Here is a 17,116-nt window from a genome sequence, read left to right on the forward strand (position 1 = left end):
CTTCTCCCAACCCTGGGGTGGGTGAGGGTGAGGGGGGGGGTCACCGTGGCCCCACTGTGCCCTGGGTTGTGGGGTTGGGGGAAACTGAGGCACAGAGACAGCGTGGGGTGGGAGGGGGTGGCTTTGGGGTGACTTGAGGCTTGGTTTTGGCTGTGAGGATGCTGTGGGAATGGCTTTGGGGGATGCGGAGGTGGGGGAGCGCAGGGGGAGAGGGGCTGCGAAAGCGTTGCTGCGCTGCTGCTTTAACCCTCGTTCAAGGTCTCCGAAATAGAAAGTGAATTTTTTTTAAAGGTGTTCTGGCACGGTGAGGAATTTTTCCAGCCATTGGCCCGTGCTGAGGACGGGCACAGCAGCACCTGGGTGCCGGTGCTCAGCTCAGAGCCAGGGTTGGGCTGGGGGCAGCGGTGAAGTCGTGGGGCAGAGCTGAGCTCCGCGGGGCTGAGGACGAGGGCCTGGGGCGTCCCCTTGATCCCAGCAGCTCTGATGTCACCTCTGCTGGCCCAGCCAGGATCCCCTTCCTCGCCACCGCCCCTAGAAGGTGCCTCATGGTTGGACAGTGGGTCAGAGCACGTGCGGAGAAGGGCAGCTCTGAAAATAGCCCTAAGCTATTCAGCTAAAGTGCCCCGCGCCACCGGGTGCTGCAGCATCAGCCCAAAATAGGAGCTCGCGGTGGCACCTGGGCGACACGGCGGGACGTTGTGACCCCTCCGCGGGTCTCCGTTCCCATCTTCTGCTCGGGATGCACCTCCACAACGCAAAGCAACGGAGGACGGCGTCCTCTGCTTCCTGCGGCGCTGGTTGTGCCGAGCGCCCGATGGGTAAAGCTGCGATCTGGTGGTGATCAGGTCCAGAAATAGCGGCGCCGTGCCGTTTTTAGGAGCGTTTGTTCTCAGCTTTATTTCGGGGAAGTCGAAGCCTCCCAGATGGCACCGCTTCTGCCGGCGCCTCTTTGTCTCATCACACTGCTGATCGCTTCTGCTTCGCTCCAGAGATGAGCAGCCGCTTCTCCCCCCCGTCCTTCCTGCACCCGTGCCCAGGTGTGGCAGCACCCCGAGCACATTCCTCCACTGTCCGTGCGATTATTTCTCTCCTGGGCTTCTTTCCATTGGCCTGGCTTTTAACCATCAGGCCACCACCGCAAAATGACTAATTTTCATCTGTTTCATCACACGCAGGGCTCTAATTAGTTGCCTGCACGGTGCTGCTTGCTCCATGCAGTGTCCACTCTTGCAGCTGCACGTGGGGCCGAGCAGCAGCCTGCAGCTCCCTCTGATGCTTGCAGCCCCAATAAGGCAGAGAAACATCAGCAGGACAGAGCAGAAAACAGAGTTTTGAGCAAAAAAAACAATGCTGAAATGCATGGAAACAGCTCTGCCAGCAAAGGGGGGTGCTGCAAGGAGAAGGACGTGGTGCTTTTGAAAGAGAGCGCGTCCATGTTCAGTGCTCGGTTATCAGTAATTGCAGGAAGATTTCAGAAGGAAAAGCAGCGTCTCTCTCAAGGCTGCCGTGCATTCCTGCATGCAGACTGGGTGCCAGAAGGGTCAGCTAATGGCCAGCTCTGAGCTGTGCATAGCTGTGGGAATGGGAGTTCCCCCAATTAGGATAATGCAGTAGAAACCTGCCGGTGTGCAATGCAGCAAGGAGCAGATCTGAGATAACGCGACGCAAAGCCGTCCACCCATCCACGCCGGTGTGAGCAGCAGGAGATTGATGCCATGAGATTGATGCCATGAGATCCTTCAGCTGCATTGGGGTCTCAGCTCCGAACCTGGCACAGCTCTGCGCGGCAGCAGAGGGGCAGGCAGCGCACTGCTGCAATGGAGGGCTGCGCCAGGACTGCGTGTTTGCTCACGTGTGCACGCACCTTGAGCTCAGCACGGATCCTGACCCTGCTTTAGGGGAACGGATGGTTCACGAGAGCAACAAGGAGCAGCCCTGGCCCTGGGTGCCCCCAGCACTCAGCCCCATATCACTCTTCTGTTCCCCAACTCGGTGGGGCTGCCCCCCTTCCTCGGCCCCTGGTCCCTGCACACCTCAGAACTGCCCCCATCACCCCTCAATATTGCCCCTCCTCCCCTCAGAACTGCCCATATCTCTCAGAACTGCCCTTGCGCCCCTCAGAACTGCCCCCTTCACCCCCTCACAGCTGCCCCCTCAGCCCACAACTGCTCCCATACCCATATCTGCCCATCCCCTGCTATCCCTCACTTCTGCCTCCTCACACCCCTCAAACCCCACGCAGCCGCCCCCCCCACCCCAGATCTGCCCCTCGCCCCCCCACAGCTGCCCACACGCATCAAAACTGCCCCTCACATCTGCCCCTCACCTCCCAGATCAGACCCTCACATCTGCCCCTCTCCCCTCAGATCTCACCTATCTCTTCAGATCTGCCCCTCACACCCCTCAGATCTGCCCCTATCCCTCAGATCTGCCCCTCACACCCCTCAGAACTGCCCCTATCCCTCAGATCTGCCCCTCACACCCCTCAGATCTGCCCCTCACACCCCTCAGATCTGCCCCTATCCCTCAGATCTGCCCCTCACACCCCTCACTCCCACCCCTCTCCCTTCACAACTCCTCCTCACATCCGCCCCTCTTCTCTCTCCCTTCATATCTGCCCTTCTCCCCTTACATCTGCTCATACACCTCAGATCTGCCCCTCGGAACCGCCTTCTCCCCTCACAATTGCCCATCCCTCTCCTATCTACCCTTTTCCCCTTAAATCTGCCCCTCACACCCCTCAGATCTGCCCCCTCCCCCTCAAATCGGCCCCTTCTCCTCTCAAATCGGCCCCCCTCCCTTCCCATATCTGCCCACACCCCTCAGATCTGCCCCCCTCCCCTCACATCTGCCACTCAAAACTGCCCCTTTCCTCTCAAACCTGCCCCTCACATCTGCCCCTCTCCCCTCACATCTCACCTATCTCTTCAGATCTGCCCCTCACACCCCTCAGATCTGCCCCCCTCCCCTTCAAATCTGCCCCCCTCCCTTCCCATATCTGCCCACACCCCTCAGATCTGCCCTTTGCATCCCTCACAACTGCCTTCACCTCTCATCTGCCCCTTTTTCCCTCAAACCTGCCCCTTACCTCTCACATCTGCCCCTCATAACTGCCCCCCTCCTCTATCTGCCCCTTTCCTTTCATGTCTGCCCCTTTCCCTTTATATCTGCCCCTCACATCTGCCCCTCTCCACTCAGAACTGCCCTCACACACCTCATATTTGCCCCTCACACCTCTCAGAACTGCCCCTCTCACCTCACATCTGCTGCTCAAATCTGCCCCTTCTCCTCTCAAATCTGCCCCCTTCCCCTCCCATATCTGCCCACACACCTCAGATCTGCCCTCCTTCCCTCACATCTGCAACTCAAAACTCCCCCTTTCCTTTCAAATCCGCCCCTCTCCACTCAGAACTGCCCCTTTCCCCTTATATCTGCCCCTCAGATCTGCCCCCCTCCCCTCAGATCTCACCTATCTCTTCCGATCAGCCCCTCACACCCCTCAGAACTGCCCATATCTCTCAGAACTGCCCCCTCATCCCTCAAATCTGCCCCTTCACCTCACATCTGCCCCTAATAACTGCCCCCCTCCTCTATCTGCCCCCTTTAATATCTGCCCCTCACATCTGCGACTCAAATCCGCCCCTTCCCTCTCAAATCTGCCCCTCACACCCCTCAGATCTGCCCCCCTTCCCCTCAAATCCGCCCCTCCTCTCACATCTGCCCCCCCTCCCCTCCTCCCGCACACCTCAGACCCCCCCCTCCCCTCACACCCCCTCCCTCCCCCCTCCCCTTTAGCCCCGCCCCCTCCTCCCTCCCCCCTCTCCTCCCCTCACCCCATCCCCTCCCCTCCCCTCCCTCCCTCCATGCCGCGCTGCTGCCCGGCTCTGTGCATCGCCCCCCGCCCCACCGCCGCCGCCACCGCCGCCGCCCCCCCCACGCCCCCCTCCTCCCCGCTCCCGCTCCCTCCCGCCGCCGTGTCCCGCCCGCCGCTCGTGGTTCTGCTGCTGTTGCAGCGCCGCCCCGCGCCGCGCCGCGCTCCGCACAAGATGGCGGCCGGCGGGAGCGGCCCCGGGGGTCTGTCCTCGTCCTGCCCGCAACCCCCGCCGCCTCCCCCGGGCAACGGAGCTGCCTGCGCCGCAACCGCTGACGGAACGCCTTCGTCCCCTCCGGGGCTCACTTACAATCAGTGCGGAGCTAACAATCCGGCGGTTGGAGGAGGAGGAGGAGGAGGAGGAGGAGGCCCGGGAGTGGGGGCGGCCCCGGCGGGCGGCCCGGGCGGAGGGCTGCAGAGGGAACCGGTGTACAACTGGCAGGCGACCAAACCCACGGTGCAGGAACGATTCGCTTTTCTGTTTAACAACGAGGTGTTGAGCGACGTGCACTTCCTGGTGGGGAAAGGCCGAGGGACGCAGCGCATCCCGGCACACAGGTGGGGAGGGGGGGGAAGAGATGCAGGAAGGGGGGGGGGGGGGAGCCGTGGTTTGGTTGTGGAGGTAAAGGCCATGGGTGGGAGGTGGAGGGGATGGGGAGAGCCGTGTTTAGGGTGTGATGGTGAGGGGAAAGCCGGGGGTGGGTTGTAGGGGTTGTGGGGAGGGGTTGGGGAGGGCTGGGATGTGGGGGAAGCCATGGTTAGGGTGTGAAGGTGAAGGGAGGGCCGTGTGTAAGTTGTAGGGGTAGTGGGGAGGGATTGGAGGGGTTGGGATGTGGGGAGAGCTATGGGTAGGGATGGGGGCGATATAGGAGGGATGGGGAGGTGGGGAGAGCCGTGTTTAGGGTCTGAAGATGAGGGGAGATCCATGGGTAGGTTCTAGGGGTAGTGGGGAGGGATGGGGAGGGCTGGGATGTGGGGAGAGCCGTGGATAGGGATGGGGGGAATGTAGGGGGAATGGGGAGAGCCGTGGTTTGGTTGTGGAGGTAAGGACCATGGGCGGGACATGGAGGGGATGGGGAGGGCCATATTTAGGGTGTGATGGTGAGGGAAAAGCCATAGGTGGGTTGTGGGGAGGGATTGGGGAGGCCTGGGATCTGGGGAGAGCCGTGTTTAGGGTGTGAAGGTGAAGGGAGGGCCATGTGTAAATTCTAGGGGTAGTGGGGAGGGATTAGGGGGGCTGGGATGCGGGGAGAGCCATGGTTTGATTGTGGAGGTAAGGGCCATGGGTAGGCCCTGGGGGGGTGGGGAGAGCCGTATTTAGGGTGTGATGGTGAGGGGAAAGCTGTGGGTAGGTTGTAGGGGTTGTGGGGGGGGACCGGGGGGGGGTTGGGGAAAGCCATGGGTAGGGATAGGAGGGATGGGGGGGGATTGAGGTGGTGGGGAGAGACATGATTACTGTCTGAAGGTGAGGGGAGAGCCATGTGCAGGTTCTAGGGGTAGTGGGGAGGGACTGGGGGGGCTGGGATGTGGGGAGAGCCATGGGTAGGGATGGGGGAGATGTAGGGGAGGTGGGGAGAGCCATATTTAGGGTGTGAAGGTGAGGGGAGAGCTATGGGTAGGTCCTGGGGGGGGGAGTGGGGAGGGATCTGGAGGTTTGGGATGTGGGGAGAGACAGAGGTGGGCCTGGGGGGACTCAGGGGATGGGGAGGGCACTGGGGGGGGGAGGGGAGAGCCATGTTGAAGTAGTGAAGGTGAGGGCCATGTGTAGGGGGATGTAGCTGAGGTGGGGAGAGCCGTATTTAGTGTGTGAAGGTGAGGGGAAAGCTGTGGGTAGGCCCTGGAGGGATGAGGAAAACGGAGTGTGAGGAGAGCTTAGAATCCGAATGTCTCTGTGTGGAGTGTTTAGAATCTGAAGGTGAGAGGAGAGCTGTGGATAGGCCCTGGGGGGTCATAGAGGAGATGGGGAGGGCCCTGGGGATGTGGAGAGAGCCGTGTTTTAGGGTCTGAAGGTGAGGGGGGGACCGTGAGTAGGCTCTAGGGGAGGTATGGGGGGAGTGGGGAGGGTGGGAAGAGGGGAGAGTCATGGTTAGGGTGTGAAAGTGAGGGGAGAGCCAAGGGGGGAGGCCCCTGGGGGGAGTATGGAGGACTCTGTGGGGGGGGGATGTGGGAAGGGCCATGCATGGGTCCTGGGGGGGATGTGGGTGAAGTGGGGAGAGCCGTGTTCAGGATGTGAAGGTGATGCGATGGCTGTGAGTGGGGCCTTGAGGTTTGGGGAGGGCCTCACATAGACCACCAGGATGGGGCTGTGCTGGGGCTGGGGGATGTGAGGTCCTGAGGGAGACCCTGGCGTCCCAGCGTGGTTTGGGGGAACTGAGGTGGGGCTGGGGGATGTGTGGCTCTGAAGGGTCCCAGAGGGCTATGGGGTGGGATGAAGGCCTGGGGGGCACAATATGGTTTGGGGAGGGGGATTGTGTAGGCTCTGTGAGTGTGGGGCAGGCTATGGGTAGACTGTGGGGGTGCCCCTGGCCTGGGCTAAGCTGGGTCTGGGGGATACGAGGCTCTGAGGGAGTCCCAGCTGAGTGGGGGGGGACAGGCAGGGCCTGTGGGGCACAGCCTGCTTTTGGAGTGGGGTGTTCACACCACCCTATGGGATGGGGTTGGATTCAATCCCATTTGGTAGGAGGAGGGGTCACCCCCTCGCACCCCCTAGCTGTCCCTGTTGTCCCCAAGCTGTCTGCGTCCCTCCAGACCACCCTCTCCCCCCAAACCACTCCTTTACCTCTGAATTAATTGTTCCTTACCCCTCAGAACTCCCCCCTCACCCCCAAAACAGCTCTGGGGGGCCTTTGTAGAGACCCCCCAACCCATAGGCAAGGATCAGGGCAGCTCACCCTGCAGTTGTCTGCCAGGAGCAGCATTCCTGATGGGTGCAGAGGATTGATGAGAGCAGCCATGGGAGAAATTGGGGTTTAAAAGCAGCCAGAGCTGAACATCTGGAGAAACAAACCTGTGGTTCTGAAGGAGGATGTTCCCTGGGCAGGGGGTGACCTGTCTGGTAGCATTAATGCTGGGAAGAGGGGATTGTCCCCCACTGCATGATGCTGATGTGCAGCTGCTTCTCAGGGCAGCTCCTTTCAGTTCTAAGCAGGAATTGATGCATATCACTGCCCAGCGCTGCGGGAAGCGCCTCACGCTTTGCTCAGGTGTGCAAACACTTTTGCTTTGAGGGCAGGATCTGTCCTTTGGGGGCTGGGGGAGGCTCTCAGGCCGCCCCTTTCCTCATATGTGCTCGTGCACGTAGAATTTTCTCCTTCAGGTTTCCCTTTTTCCTCCCTGGCTGTGCAAAGCATGCTTGTTCTGGGCCAGCTGGAGCGTTGAGGGCGTCAGCTCTGCACTTCTCTAATTTGGAGCTTAATTAGTGTCTGAATCTGCTCACTCCTGCCCTGAGAACTGGGCTCGCTAGGTGGGCAGGGGCTCACCTGGGTAAGTGGAAAATAAGTGAAGCTGAAGGAGAGGAGGGGGGGAAAAAAAAGAAACAGCCCCAAAGCGAAACGCTGCTTAATTGCTGTGCGATCCCTCGTGTTCCCTGAGTGGTGAAGGTAGAATAGAGCCGTGGCATCCCACTCAGGGATTGCACAGAGCTCAGTGACTCGTGTGTCACTCTGTTCCTGTGTCAGCTCTTCAGAAATGGATATTTGGGGATTTCTCTGCAGCAGTGGGTCGTCGTGGCTCTGAGTTCTGCTGTCGGTGTTACCGTGGGAGGGAGCAGGGCTGTGGGCACGGAGCTGAGGTGGGTGCTCGTCCCTGGCAAGGTGAAAGAGATGCCCTGAACAGAGGGCTTTTCTTACCTTGTGTCCCTCTCATGCTTTAAGGAAACTGAAAAATCTCTGCTCTTGCAGAGTTTGGAGCTCTGTGTTTCTTTCTGGCACCGACCCATTCGGGTTCAGCAGCGTGAAACAGATTGGACTGACCTGTCCAGGAGTGGAATGGGAGCAGAGATTGGAGAGCTTCTTTCATACAAGCTCCCCTTTCAGCTCTCTGCTGCCTATGAGAATGACAAACTTAGAGTGCAATTAGTTTCTGTTAATTGTTAGTAGAAAGTCATGCCTGCAACTGTCTCACCGCCGTCACTGCTTCTGCACAAAGGATTTCTGTTTCATCTGGCACTCTGGGCGTTGTGAGCAAGGTTCTTTTGCTTGTTCTGGCCCTTTTCCTTCAGAACTGCAGGACACAAATCCACACGTGCCTGTTGTGCTTTTCTGCCCGCCACGCTTTGTCCCCAGCTCTCCTTCCCAGCAGAAGCCATGCCGCCTGGCACCCGCACAGCACTGCCACTGTGGGAGCCCTCTGCACGGGGGGGAGAGCAGAAAGGGACCAGACGAGAAATCGGGTGTAAATTGAGGAGGGAAAAAAGCTGCTGTGTCACTTCCTACCGCAGTAAACTCCAACCACAGCTCCCTGGTGGCAGTGGGCTTCCTGGGAGCCAGGACCGGAGCGCCGTGCCTCGTGCCTTCCATCACGTACCGCCTGCTGCCCGCAGTCGTTGATACCTCTCTCCATCGAAGCGTGCACCCAGCTCTGCTGCTCTGCTTTCCCTCTGCTTTTTCCTTTCCCTCATGGGTCAGAGAAGCAGTTGGAGTCTGTTTTCCCACGGCTGGTGGCCGGGCAGGGGCTGCTGGAGGGCTTGGCTTCATGGAGAGGCTTCAGGGCACGGCCACCAGGACCCGGGTGCTTCCCTGGAGATGCCCATCTCTGGGTTTCCACCAGTGGAAGCTCTCGAAAGTGCTTGGCAGTGGTTTAAAGAACCACAGCCAGCCCTGAGCAGCCCAGCCGTGTGCCTGCCCCTGCAGCAGGAGCTGGCAGTCGTTGGTGAGGGATGGCACTGTGTTCACACCGGGTTCTTTTCAGCACCAAACCTGGTTTGTGGGAACGCTTGCTTCCGACTTTCAGGGCTGTGCAGAGCAGCTGCACGTGTTCTGCTCCACGGTGCACAAAACCTTGTGGACCTTTGGATGCTGTGTGCAGGGCTCAGGCTGAGGTCGTTTGCGACCTTGGTGTTTTCTCCTTAAATGAAAGAAAACCGTTCTCCCTTCTCTTGCAAAGCGATGCTGTGAGCAGCTCTCCTCCCTGGGGACCAGCAGCCGGCCGGGATTTCTCTGCAGATGGGCCTGGTTTAACATCAGCTTTTTGGTTTGTTTGGTGCTTTTAGGTTTGTGCTGGCCGTGGGCAGCGCCGTCTTCGATGCCATGTTCAACGGTGGGATGGCCACGACTTCCACAGAGATCGAGCTGCCCGACGTGGAGCCTGCTGCCTTCCTGGCTCTGCTGAAGTAAGCTGCTAACGCAGCGGGATGAGCCGAGGGGCTGTAGAGAGGAGTGCTTGCAATGAAAGCACTGAGCCATTCTGTGAAGTGGAGGTCGTACGTTCCCAAATAAACCTCTCTGCCAATCCATCTGAGGGCTTTAAACGCTGCTGCTAAATCCCTCTTTTTCTGGGTGACATCTGGTTTAGCTGATGCCCAGAAATATCTGCCTGGCTTCGTCTGGAGGTGTAGCAGCCGTTAAATAAGCACGCCTTCCTGCTCTTTCACCTTCCCAGTGTTGTTGGTCTGTGTGCTGGGAGGAGGAGGAGGAAGGAGCTGTGACATCCCATTCACAGTGGCTTTGAGCTCGGCTGGTGCTGTGTGCAGTGCAGCAGCCCTGGATGTGTGCTGGGACGTCACTGCCTCATCTCTGCAGGGTTTCTGTCACCGAGTTCTGGGCTTTCAATCTGATGCTCCTGACACGTTCCCTGCTTGCTCCCCATTAGGAACAGTACCTATATCTAGCTTTGGCACACGTCCCACTTTACCTTCAAAAAGTGCTTTGGTCAGGACTGTGCTGTCCTAGAAGGTTGAGAATCGATCTCCATAGAATGAAAGGCCAGAAATAAAAGCCCTGCAGCCCCCTGCCTTGGGCTCACATCAGTTCAGACACGTGGGGAATCCCCTCAGCTGGCACATGGCTCCACAGCAGCACGTTGTGTCTCTGGAGCACAGAGTTACCATCTGCCTTTAAGGCTTGGTGAGGCTAGAATATCAAAAGAGAGGCAAAATCGGGCTGTTCCCTGCCAGGACTGATCAGTTCAACCCCATCAAATCAGTGATCAGTGATCAATTCAACCCCAATGACCGTTTTCCTTGTCTGGGGTCACCCTCTCCATCTTCCCTCTGCTTCTGCATCCTGTCCTTCCCCACATCCATCAATGAAAGGGGAGCTCCAGGATGGTAGGCAGAGACACAGAACGGCTTGAATGAATTGCAGGGCTGCTCTGATACCTCGCTGAGTGATGCTTGTCTGCCTGCTTCCAGGTTTCTTTATTCAGATGAAGTTCAGATCGGACCAGAGACTGTTATGACGACCCTTTACACAGCTAAAAAGTACGCAGTGCCAGCCCTGGAAGCTCACTGTGTGGAGTTCCTGAAGAAGAACCTCCGAGCAGACAACGCCTTCATGCTGCTGACACAGGTGAGGTTGCCTCTGTTGGCACGAATCCTTTGGAACAGGAGAACGAGTTCAGTGAGTGTCATCATCCCAAAGAGAGCTGTTCTGTGCTGCTGTGCTTTGCAGCCTTCCTCACAGCAGCACGGTGCTGAGCAGGTTTGTGTAAGGAGCAGCACAGGACAGCAGGCTGTTCAGGGCAGAGGCCTTAGGGTCCTTGCAGGGGTGATGGCAGCCAAGGCTGCTTTCCCATCTGTGTCACAGCAGCGTGCTTGTACCTCCCTGGCTGTAGTGGTTGAGCTCCTCAGGTTCAGCAGCCCAGAATCTGAGAGATCAGGAGCTGTTATCCAAAAGCAGAGATCTTCCCTGCAGACCCTGGTTGTGGAGAGACATCGTGTGCTGTCCCTCAGCTTGTGGAAGCTGGAAGTGGGAACTTCTGGTGGCCTGGGGAGTATCTGCCACCCTGCAGCTTTGGCAAGGCAGCACGTAGGGCTGCGGCGACTTCTTTCCAAGTCTCAAAGGTCCTTCAGCTAAAGGAGGTGTCCTGGGTTTTCAGACACTGCTGGTGCTGGATGCAGACAGGCTTCCCTGCTTCCTGTTGTGCTGTGGGCTTAGTTCACAGCACAGCCATTACAATTATCACTGTGATTCCTGCGTGGTTTGCACACCAAGTTTCCAAAAAGCTGAAGGGTGGGATTGTTGGAGATGCCCCCATCTCTGTGTTAGGCAGCACGAGGGCTGGAGCCAGTTACCAGGAGGCAGCCAGATCTGCTCCTTGGTGTGGGAAGCCACCTTTAGTTCCTGCTTCTACTGCCACGAATCTCAGTTAAAGACCTGAGATCTGGGTGCACAGCGATTCCCAGCACACGTAGGGCTGCTGGTGGAGCCTGAGAGCCCACAGCTCTGTGTTGTGTCCCTGCTGAGTGCTGCTGCTCTGACACAGCATTTCAGGCAGCATCCGATCCATCAGGCAGCATCTGCCAGAAGTGCATGGCAGACAGCTTTTCCTGGTGCTCACAGTGAGCGGCGCTGCTCTCTTGTGCCAAAAGTGCATGCAGGTGTGATGTGCAATCAGCAAGGAAGTTATGGGGCAGAGCTCTGGATGTAGTGCGTGTCCTTCCTCTCAGATATCAGCACCCCACTGCTGGCACTTCCCTGATCCATGAGAGTAAGAGCACAGCGTTGGCTCTTTGCACAAGCTGTCCCTGTGCTCTCCTGAGCCCTGCAGCCGCACGTGGGGCGGGCAGATGGACCTCAGTGTTGGCATTGAGGTGGAATCGCAGCACTCTGTGGCACCAGGTGTGAGGTGGAGCGGTTTCCCCTTCAGCAGGATGGAGCACTGCACACCTTGGGGTGTTCTGCTGCTGCACCAGGAGCCACCTGTGTGCATCCTTACAGCAAGTGGAGCCGTCGTGCAGAGCCACATCCGAAGAACAAAAACCATGTGAGAAAATCAGCCTCGTTCAGCTGGGCGCTCATTGTGGTGCTGTGTGTAGGAGGAAATGTGTGCCTGGGGTCGTGCACAGCTGGAGCAGAGCCGTGCCCCCAGATCTGCGTTCTGGCCTTTGCCTTGCTGCGTTCAACGCCTGACAGACTGCTGTGGTCAGGCACAGCAGCGCCAATGAGGATGGGGTGTGGGGAGGGGGGCAGCGCCAGCGCTTGGCATCAACTTGTAAAGAGCCCTGTGTGTTAATGAGTGCTTCTTCACGACCAGGCGAGGCTGTTTGATGAGCCTCAGCTGGCCAGCCTGTGCCTGGAGAACATCGACAAGAACACATCTGATGCCATCAACGCAGAGGGCTTCACTGACATCGACCTCGGTGAGCACGATCCCTCCCCTGCGGGCTGCCTGTGCGCCGTGCTCCTGCCTGTGGGCACCTGGGCTTCCATCCGCTCCGGGTCGATCTGAGGGAGGCTGCAGAGCAGAAATGCATTGGAGCTGCTGGCTTCGTGCAGCTGAATTTCTGTGGGCACCACACAGCGGCTGCGTGCTGTGCTGCCGCCGGCAGGTTTGGGCTGGGCCTAGCATGCCTTCCCCTGCTGAGCTGGCAGCGTTCCCCAGCCTTCCTCAGGCTCTGGAGTTACAGAGGTGTTGTTGTAGAAGCAAGAACTGGTTCTCTTAATTATCCTACCCAGCAGCCCAGCTCGCTGCGCGCTGCTCGTAGGCGCTGACGCTCGGTCGTCAACCTTCCTTCAGAGGGGACAGCACGTGAGGCAGGGGGCTTTTATGCCACCCCGAGTTACACTGCAGCTCCTCCTGCAGTCAGCAGAACGGAGGGGCAGTGCTGGCTGTGCCCTGTGTCCCTGCAGACACGCTGGTAGCCGTGCTGGAGCGCGACACGCTGGGCATCCGGGAGGTTCGTTTGTTCGGAGCCGTGGTTCGCTGGTCGGAGGCTGAGTGTCAGAGGCAGCAGCTGCAGGTGGTGCCTGAGAACAAGAGGAAGGTGCTGGGCAAAGCGCTGGCGCTCATCCGCTTCCCACTGATGACGATTGAGGAGTTTGCAGCAGGTAACCGGCCCGGCTGTCACACCAAATTGCACTCCTTGGGAATTTCAGCCGGAGGCTGCTCTGTTATCTTTGGCTTCAGAAATTACTGCGTTTGTCCTCTTCCTCCCCCGCCCCCCCGCCCCGTGCTCCTGTGCTCTGCTGGAGGTGTCAGCGCTCTGCCAGGTGAGCTGGGTGCCTGCCTGTCCCACGCTGCGCTCCAGGCTCTCTTCTGTTCGCTGCTGGCCTCATCCAGCCGGTGCCACACAGAGCCCAGCCCCCAGGAGGGCCGTCAGCGTTCCTCCAGCTGGTGGTGCTGAGTCTCTCCCAGAGCATTTCTCCTTTCTCAGCAACCCCACGAGCTTTTTCCATCCTCTTTAACCCAAAAGATGAGCAAAAAAAACCTCCAGAACACTGAACCCACGTGGAGGTGCAGTGAGTTACCCCTGCCCCCCCCCAGCCATGCCTGCAGCACCCCAGTGGCTCCGGCTCTTCCAGGCAGAGCACAGCAGAGCTCAGGGGGGGGAACCCCCAGCTCTCCTCCCAGCAGTGCTGTGTCAGCAGCTGTGGGGCCCAGAGCTGTGCGTTGCACGGGGTCATTTCAGCTGTGATTAACGATGGTTCATTCTTGCTAAGCAAAATCCCCTCGCGCTCATTGCTCCGTCAGCTCTGTGCCTCCGGCCGTTCCTCTGCTCCACGCAGCTCCTGCATCCCACATCTCCAACCCTCTGCTCTGTGAGAGCCTCTCTGCTCACAGAGAAGCAGAGCAGCTTCTGCTGGAGGAGCTGCAGCACTGATTTCTGCCCGTTTCCCGTGTGGAGGCACGGGGAGCCGCTGCCACAGCTGCTCTTCTCCAGGCGCGGCGCAGAGGTGCTGCTGTTCCCTGGGAGCTCACAGCCCTGCAGCAGTGATGCTGCGTTTCCCAGCGCCGTGTGCTGGCAGCCCTGGGCTCACCGTGCTGCTCCCTGCAGGGCCGGCCCAGTCGGGGATCCTGACGGACCGGGAGGTGGTCAGCCTGTTCCTGCACTTCACCGTGAACCCCAAACCGCGCGTGGAGTTCATCGACCGGCCGCGCTGCTGCCTGCGGGGGAAGGAGTGCAGCATCAGCCGATTCCAGCAGGTGGAGAGCCGCTGGGGGTACAGTGGGACTAGTGACAGGATAAGGTCAGCTTCTCTGCTCGTTCTGCTGCCGATAGATTCGTGTTTCCCGAGCTTTCCTCCCCGTGCCCGCAGGGCAGCGTGCCGGGCCCTGCTGCCGGCCGCGGGGGAGAGCGGCCGCGTTCTGCTGTGCGCGCAGCTGCGGGCTGCTGCTTTGCTCCTGAGTGCCAGCGCCGCGTCCGGTGCGCTGCTGGGGCGGCTCTCGTAGCCGCGGGGCAGCGAGGCGGTCGGGGCTCGGCGGTGCCGCTGATTGCTGAGGGTCGGATGAGGGGCTTTGCCGGCCGCTTTGCTGCTGACGGCGCAGGGCCGGGCCGGGGGAGGAGCAGCCGCGTGCAGCCGGGCCGGGCTGCGGCTGGAGCGGGCGGGAGGCGGCCGGGAAGCCGCGGAGCTGTGGGGTGGCGCTGGGTGCAGGGCAGGGAAGTGGCGCTGGCGCAGTCCTGCAGGCACGGCGCCTTTTCACCGCTGCCTCCGTGTGAGCCGTGCGTGGCGCTGCTGTGAGCCGTGGCCGTAACCCGGTGCGGCCTGGGGGCGCCCAATGCTCCGGGCTGGGGAACGGCAGCGGGGCAGGCGTGCGTCCTTCCAGCCCAGCTTTGCCCCCGTGTCCTTCCAGCACTGTGCTGGGCCGCGGGAAGCCTGCCGTGCTGCACTGAGGGCCCGGGCGTTCCTGCGCTCTGGAGCAATTTGCTCCTATTCCCCTTTCCTGTGTGCAGTGGGTTCTCGGAGCAGCTCTGTGAGAGCAGCACCGGGAGCTGCTGCTGGCGCCGGGTCGTCCTGCAGCCCCCAACTCGGTGCGCTGTGGGGCTCAGCGATGGGGCGGCGCTTCCCCCACGTGAAACCAAACGAGCGCGGGGCCGTAGCACAGCCAGCTTTACGGGTCAGGATCTCAGCAGAGGATTCCAGCTGTGGGTGTGAGGTGCGGGGCGGCAGAAGGGCGGCGTTGGCGACGTGTCGGCGCTGCAGCGGCGCTCTGAGCACGGCTGTCCGCCCCTGCAGGTTCTCGGTGAACAAACGCATCTTCGTGGTTGGCTTTGGGTTGTACGGCTCCATCCACGGCCCCACAGACTACCAGGTGAACATCCAGGTACGTGGCTGGGATGTGGGGGGGGGAGCGCGGTGGGGAGTGGATCCCTGGGGGTGGGGATCCGTGCCCGCGGCTGTCACACGGGTGGAAAGCCGTTGTGTCTCTTGCAGATCATCCACACGGACAGTAACACGGTGCTGGGCCAGAACGACACGGGCTTCAGCTGCGACGGCTCCTCCAACACGTTCCGTGTGATGTTCAAGGAGCCCGTGGAGGTTCTGCCCAACGTCAACTACACGGCGTGCGCTACTCTGAAGGTACGCGGGGGGGCGGTGGGGCTGAGGGGCCGCACGCAGGGCAGAGGGGGAGGGAGGGAGGGAGCGCGAAGCCACGCGCTGTGCCTGAGCCGCCCCGCGTCCCCGCAGGGCCCCGATTCTCACTACGGCACCAAAGGGCTGCGCAAGGTGATCCACGAATCGCCCACCAGCGGCGCCAAGACCTGCTTCACCTTCTGCTACGCGGCCGGGAACAACAACGGCACTTCGGTGGAGGACGGACAGATCCCAGAGATCATCTTCTACACATAGTGCCGCCGCGGGGCCACGGCGCCTTCGGCTCGGAGCCCGACGGAGCCCAGAAGCGCCGCACCGAACCCCACCGCCGCAGGGCTGCGGCCGCCCCTTCGTCCCCCACCCGCGGCCGTGCTGAGCGTCGGCGCTTCTCCGCCTGCAGGGAGCGCGGAGGTGAGCGGCGCCGCTGGGGGGGGCTGAGCGCCGCGGGACGGACGATGGCGGTGGGGTCGGAGCGGAGCCGCGGAGCTCCGGTTCGGCGCTGCGGGGACGTCGCGGGAGCCCGCGGGGTGGGACGTTCCGCTGCGCTGATGCCCGGCAGCCGCAGCGCGGGCCGCGGTCGGGATCTCCACGCGGGGCGGCTCAGCACGGCCAGTACCGAAATAACGCGACGAAAACCACGGCGGAAAAAGCGAGCGCGATGGGTCCGCGCGTTATTCGGCGTGCGGGGCTGCGGCGCCCGGCCCCGGCGCGGCTTCACGGCGCCTCTCCCCGCCGCTGCTCTGCGGTTTCTCTCCCCGTCGGCAGCCGTGAGCCGTTCCGCACGGAGAGGAGCCCCGCGTGGCTCAGCTGCTGTACGTGCAGGAATGGCGCTCGCTGTCGGACTTCGCCCCTTTCCGAAAGTGTGAGGCGCTGCACCGCGTCACCCCCGAGCGGAGCTGGGGCCGCCCCCCCCCCCCCCCGGCGCCGCACTGAATGTTATCCGCTGCTCTGTCCCGTGTTCGCGCTCTGCTTTGGGCCGCGGCGCTGCGATTTGTACATAGGAGATGAATAAAGACCTTCGGTTGTCTTTAGGCAGCTCCTGGGGAGGTGCTGCGAGCCCCAAACCCGGCGCCTCCCCCCCCCCCCCCCGTGACCACGCAGACACGCAGCAAAACGTTTTAAAGATTTTTTTTTTTTTAATTATTTTTTTCTTCTATATTTTTTTTATTAAAAAAAAAAAAAAACAAAACAAACAACAACAAAAAAAAAACAAAAACAAAAACCAAACCAAACCCGAGAGGGAAAAGGAGCCCCGCGCCCCCAGAGAAGCATCAGAGATGGCGACGCCGGTTCCGTACATCTCGCTTGGAAGCAGTGAGCGCTGCGGGCTGGGAGGGGGGGGGGTCTGCGGTCCCCAGCGGGGCGTCCCCACCGCCCCCCCCCCATCGGGATGGTTTGAACGATGCTCCGAAGCAGCCACAGATGTTCCCCCCGCTCCCCCCCCCCTCCCCAGAGCCCCAGCGCCGTCCGACCCCTTTGGGGCAGAGCGGCGGGGGGCGGGTAAAGCTAAGCGTGTCCCCCCCCCCCCCCCCCCCCCCCGTGCGGTGAGCGATGCGCGCGGCGGCGCGTCGCTCGGTTGGGGTCCGGGGGCTCCGTGCGCACCCACGGGGGTCGCCGCGGTTGGGTGCGGGGCTGCGGTGCCCTCGGCGCCACCCCGGCGCCACCGCGGGACCCGCCGTGCCCCCGTTTAACCGTTTATGGGGGTCCGACCGCCGCACGGCGCCGCGGAGCTCGGCTGCCCCGCTGCCCACCGGGACCCGCAGCCGTGGGG

At 60.9% G+C, this 17,116-nt stretch overlaps 1 protein-coding gene across 1 annotated transcript; it reads left to right on the forward strand.

Annotated features, from left to right (window-relative positions):
- Positions 1 to 3,863: 3,863 nt before the first annotated feature.
- BTBD2 (BTB domain containing 2) lies at positions 3,864 to 16,380 on the forward strand. The gene is made up of 9 exons (XM_052702793.1): positions 3,864 to 4,429; positions 9,081 to 9,200; positions 10,221 to 10,377; positions 12,065 to 12,170; positions 12,661 to 12,858; positions 13,806 to 13,998; positions 14,986 to 15,073; positions 15,184 to 15,330; positions 15,439 to 16,380. Exons 1-9 carry the CDS (start codon positions 3,864 to 3,866, stop codon positions 15,598 to 15,600), a joined length of 1,737 nt encoding a protein of 578 aa, XP_052558753.1. The 3' UTR covers positions 15,601 to 16,380.
- Positions 16,381 to 17,116: the final 736 nt, after the last annotated feature.

This window comes from Tympanuchus pallidicinctus, unplaced genomic scaffold, assembly GCF_026119805.1.
Source record: "Tympanuchus pallidicinctus isolate F22 unplaced genomic scaffold, pur_lepc_1.0 scaffold46, whole genome shotgun sequence".
Classification (NCBI taxonomy): domain Eukaryota; kingdom Metazoa; phylum Chordata; class Aves; order Galliformes; family Phasianidae; genus Tympanuchus; species Tympanuchus pallidicinctus.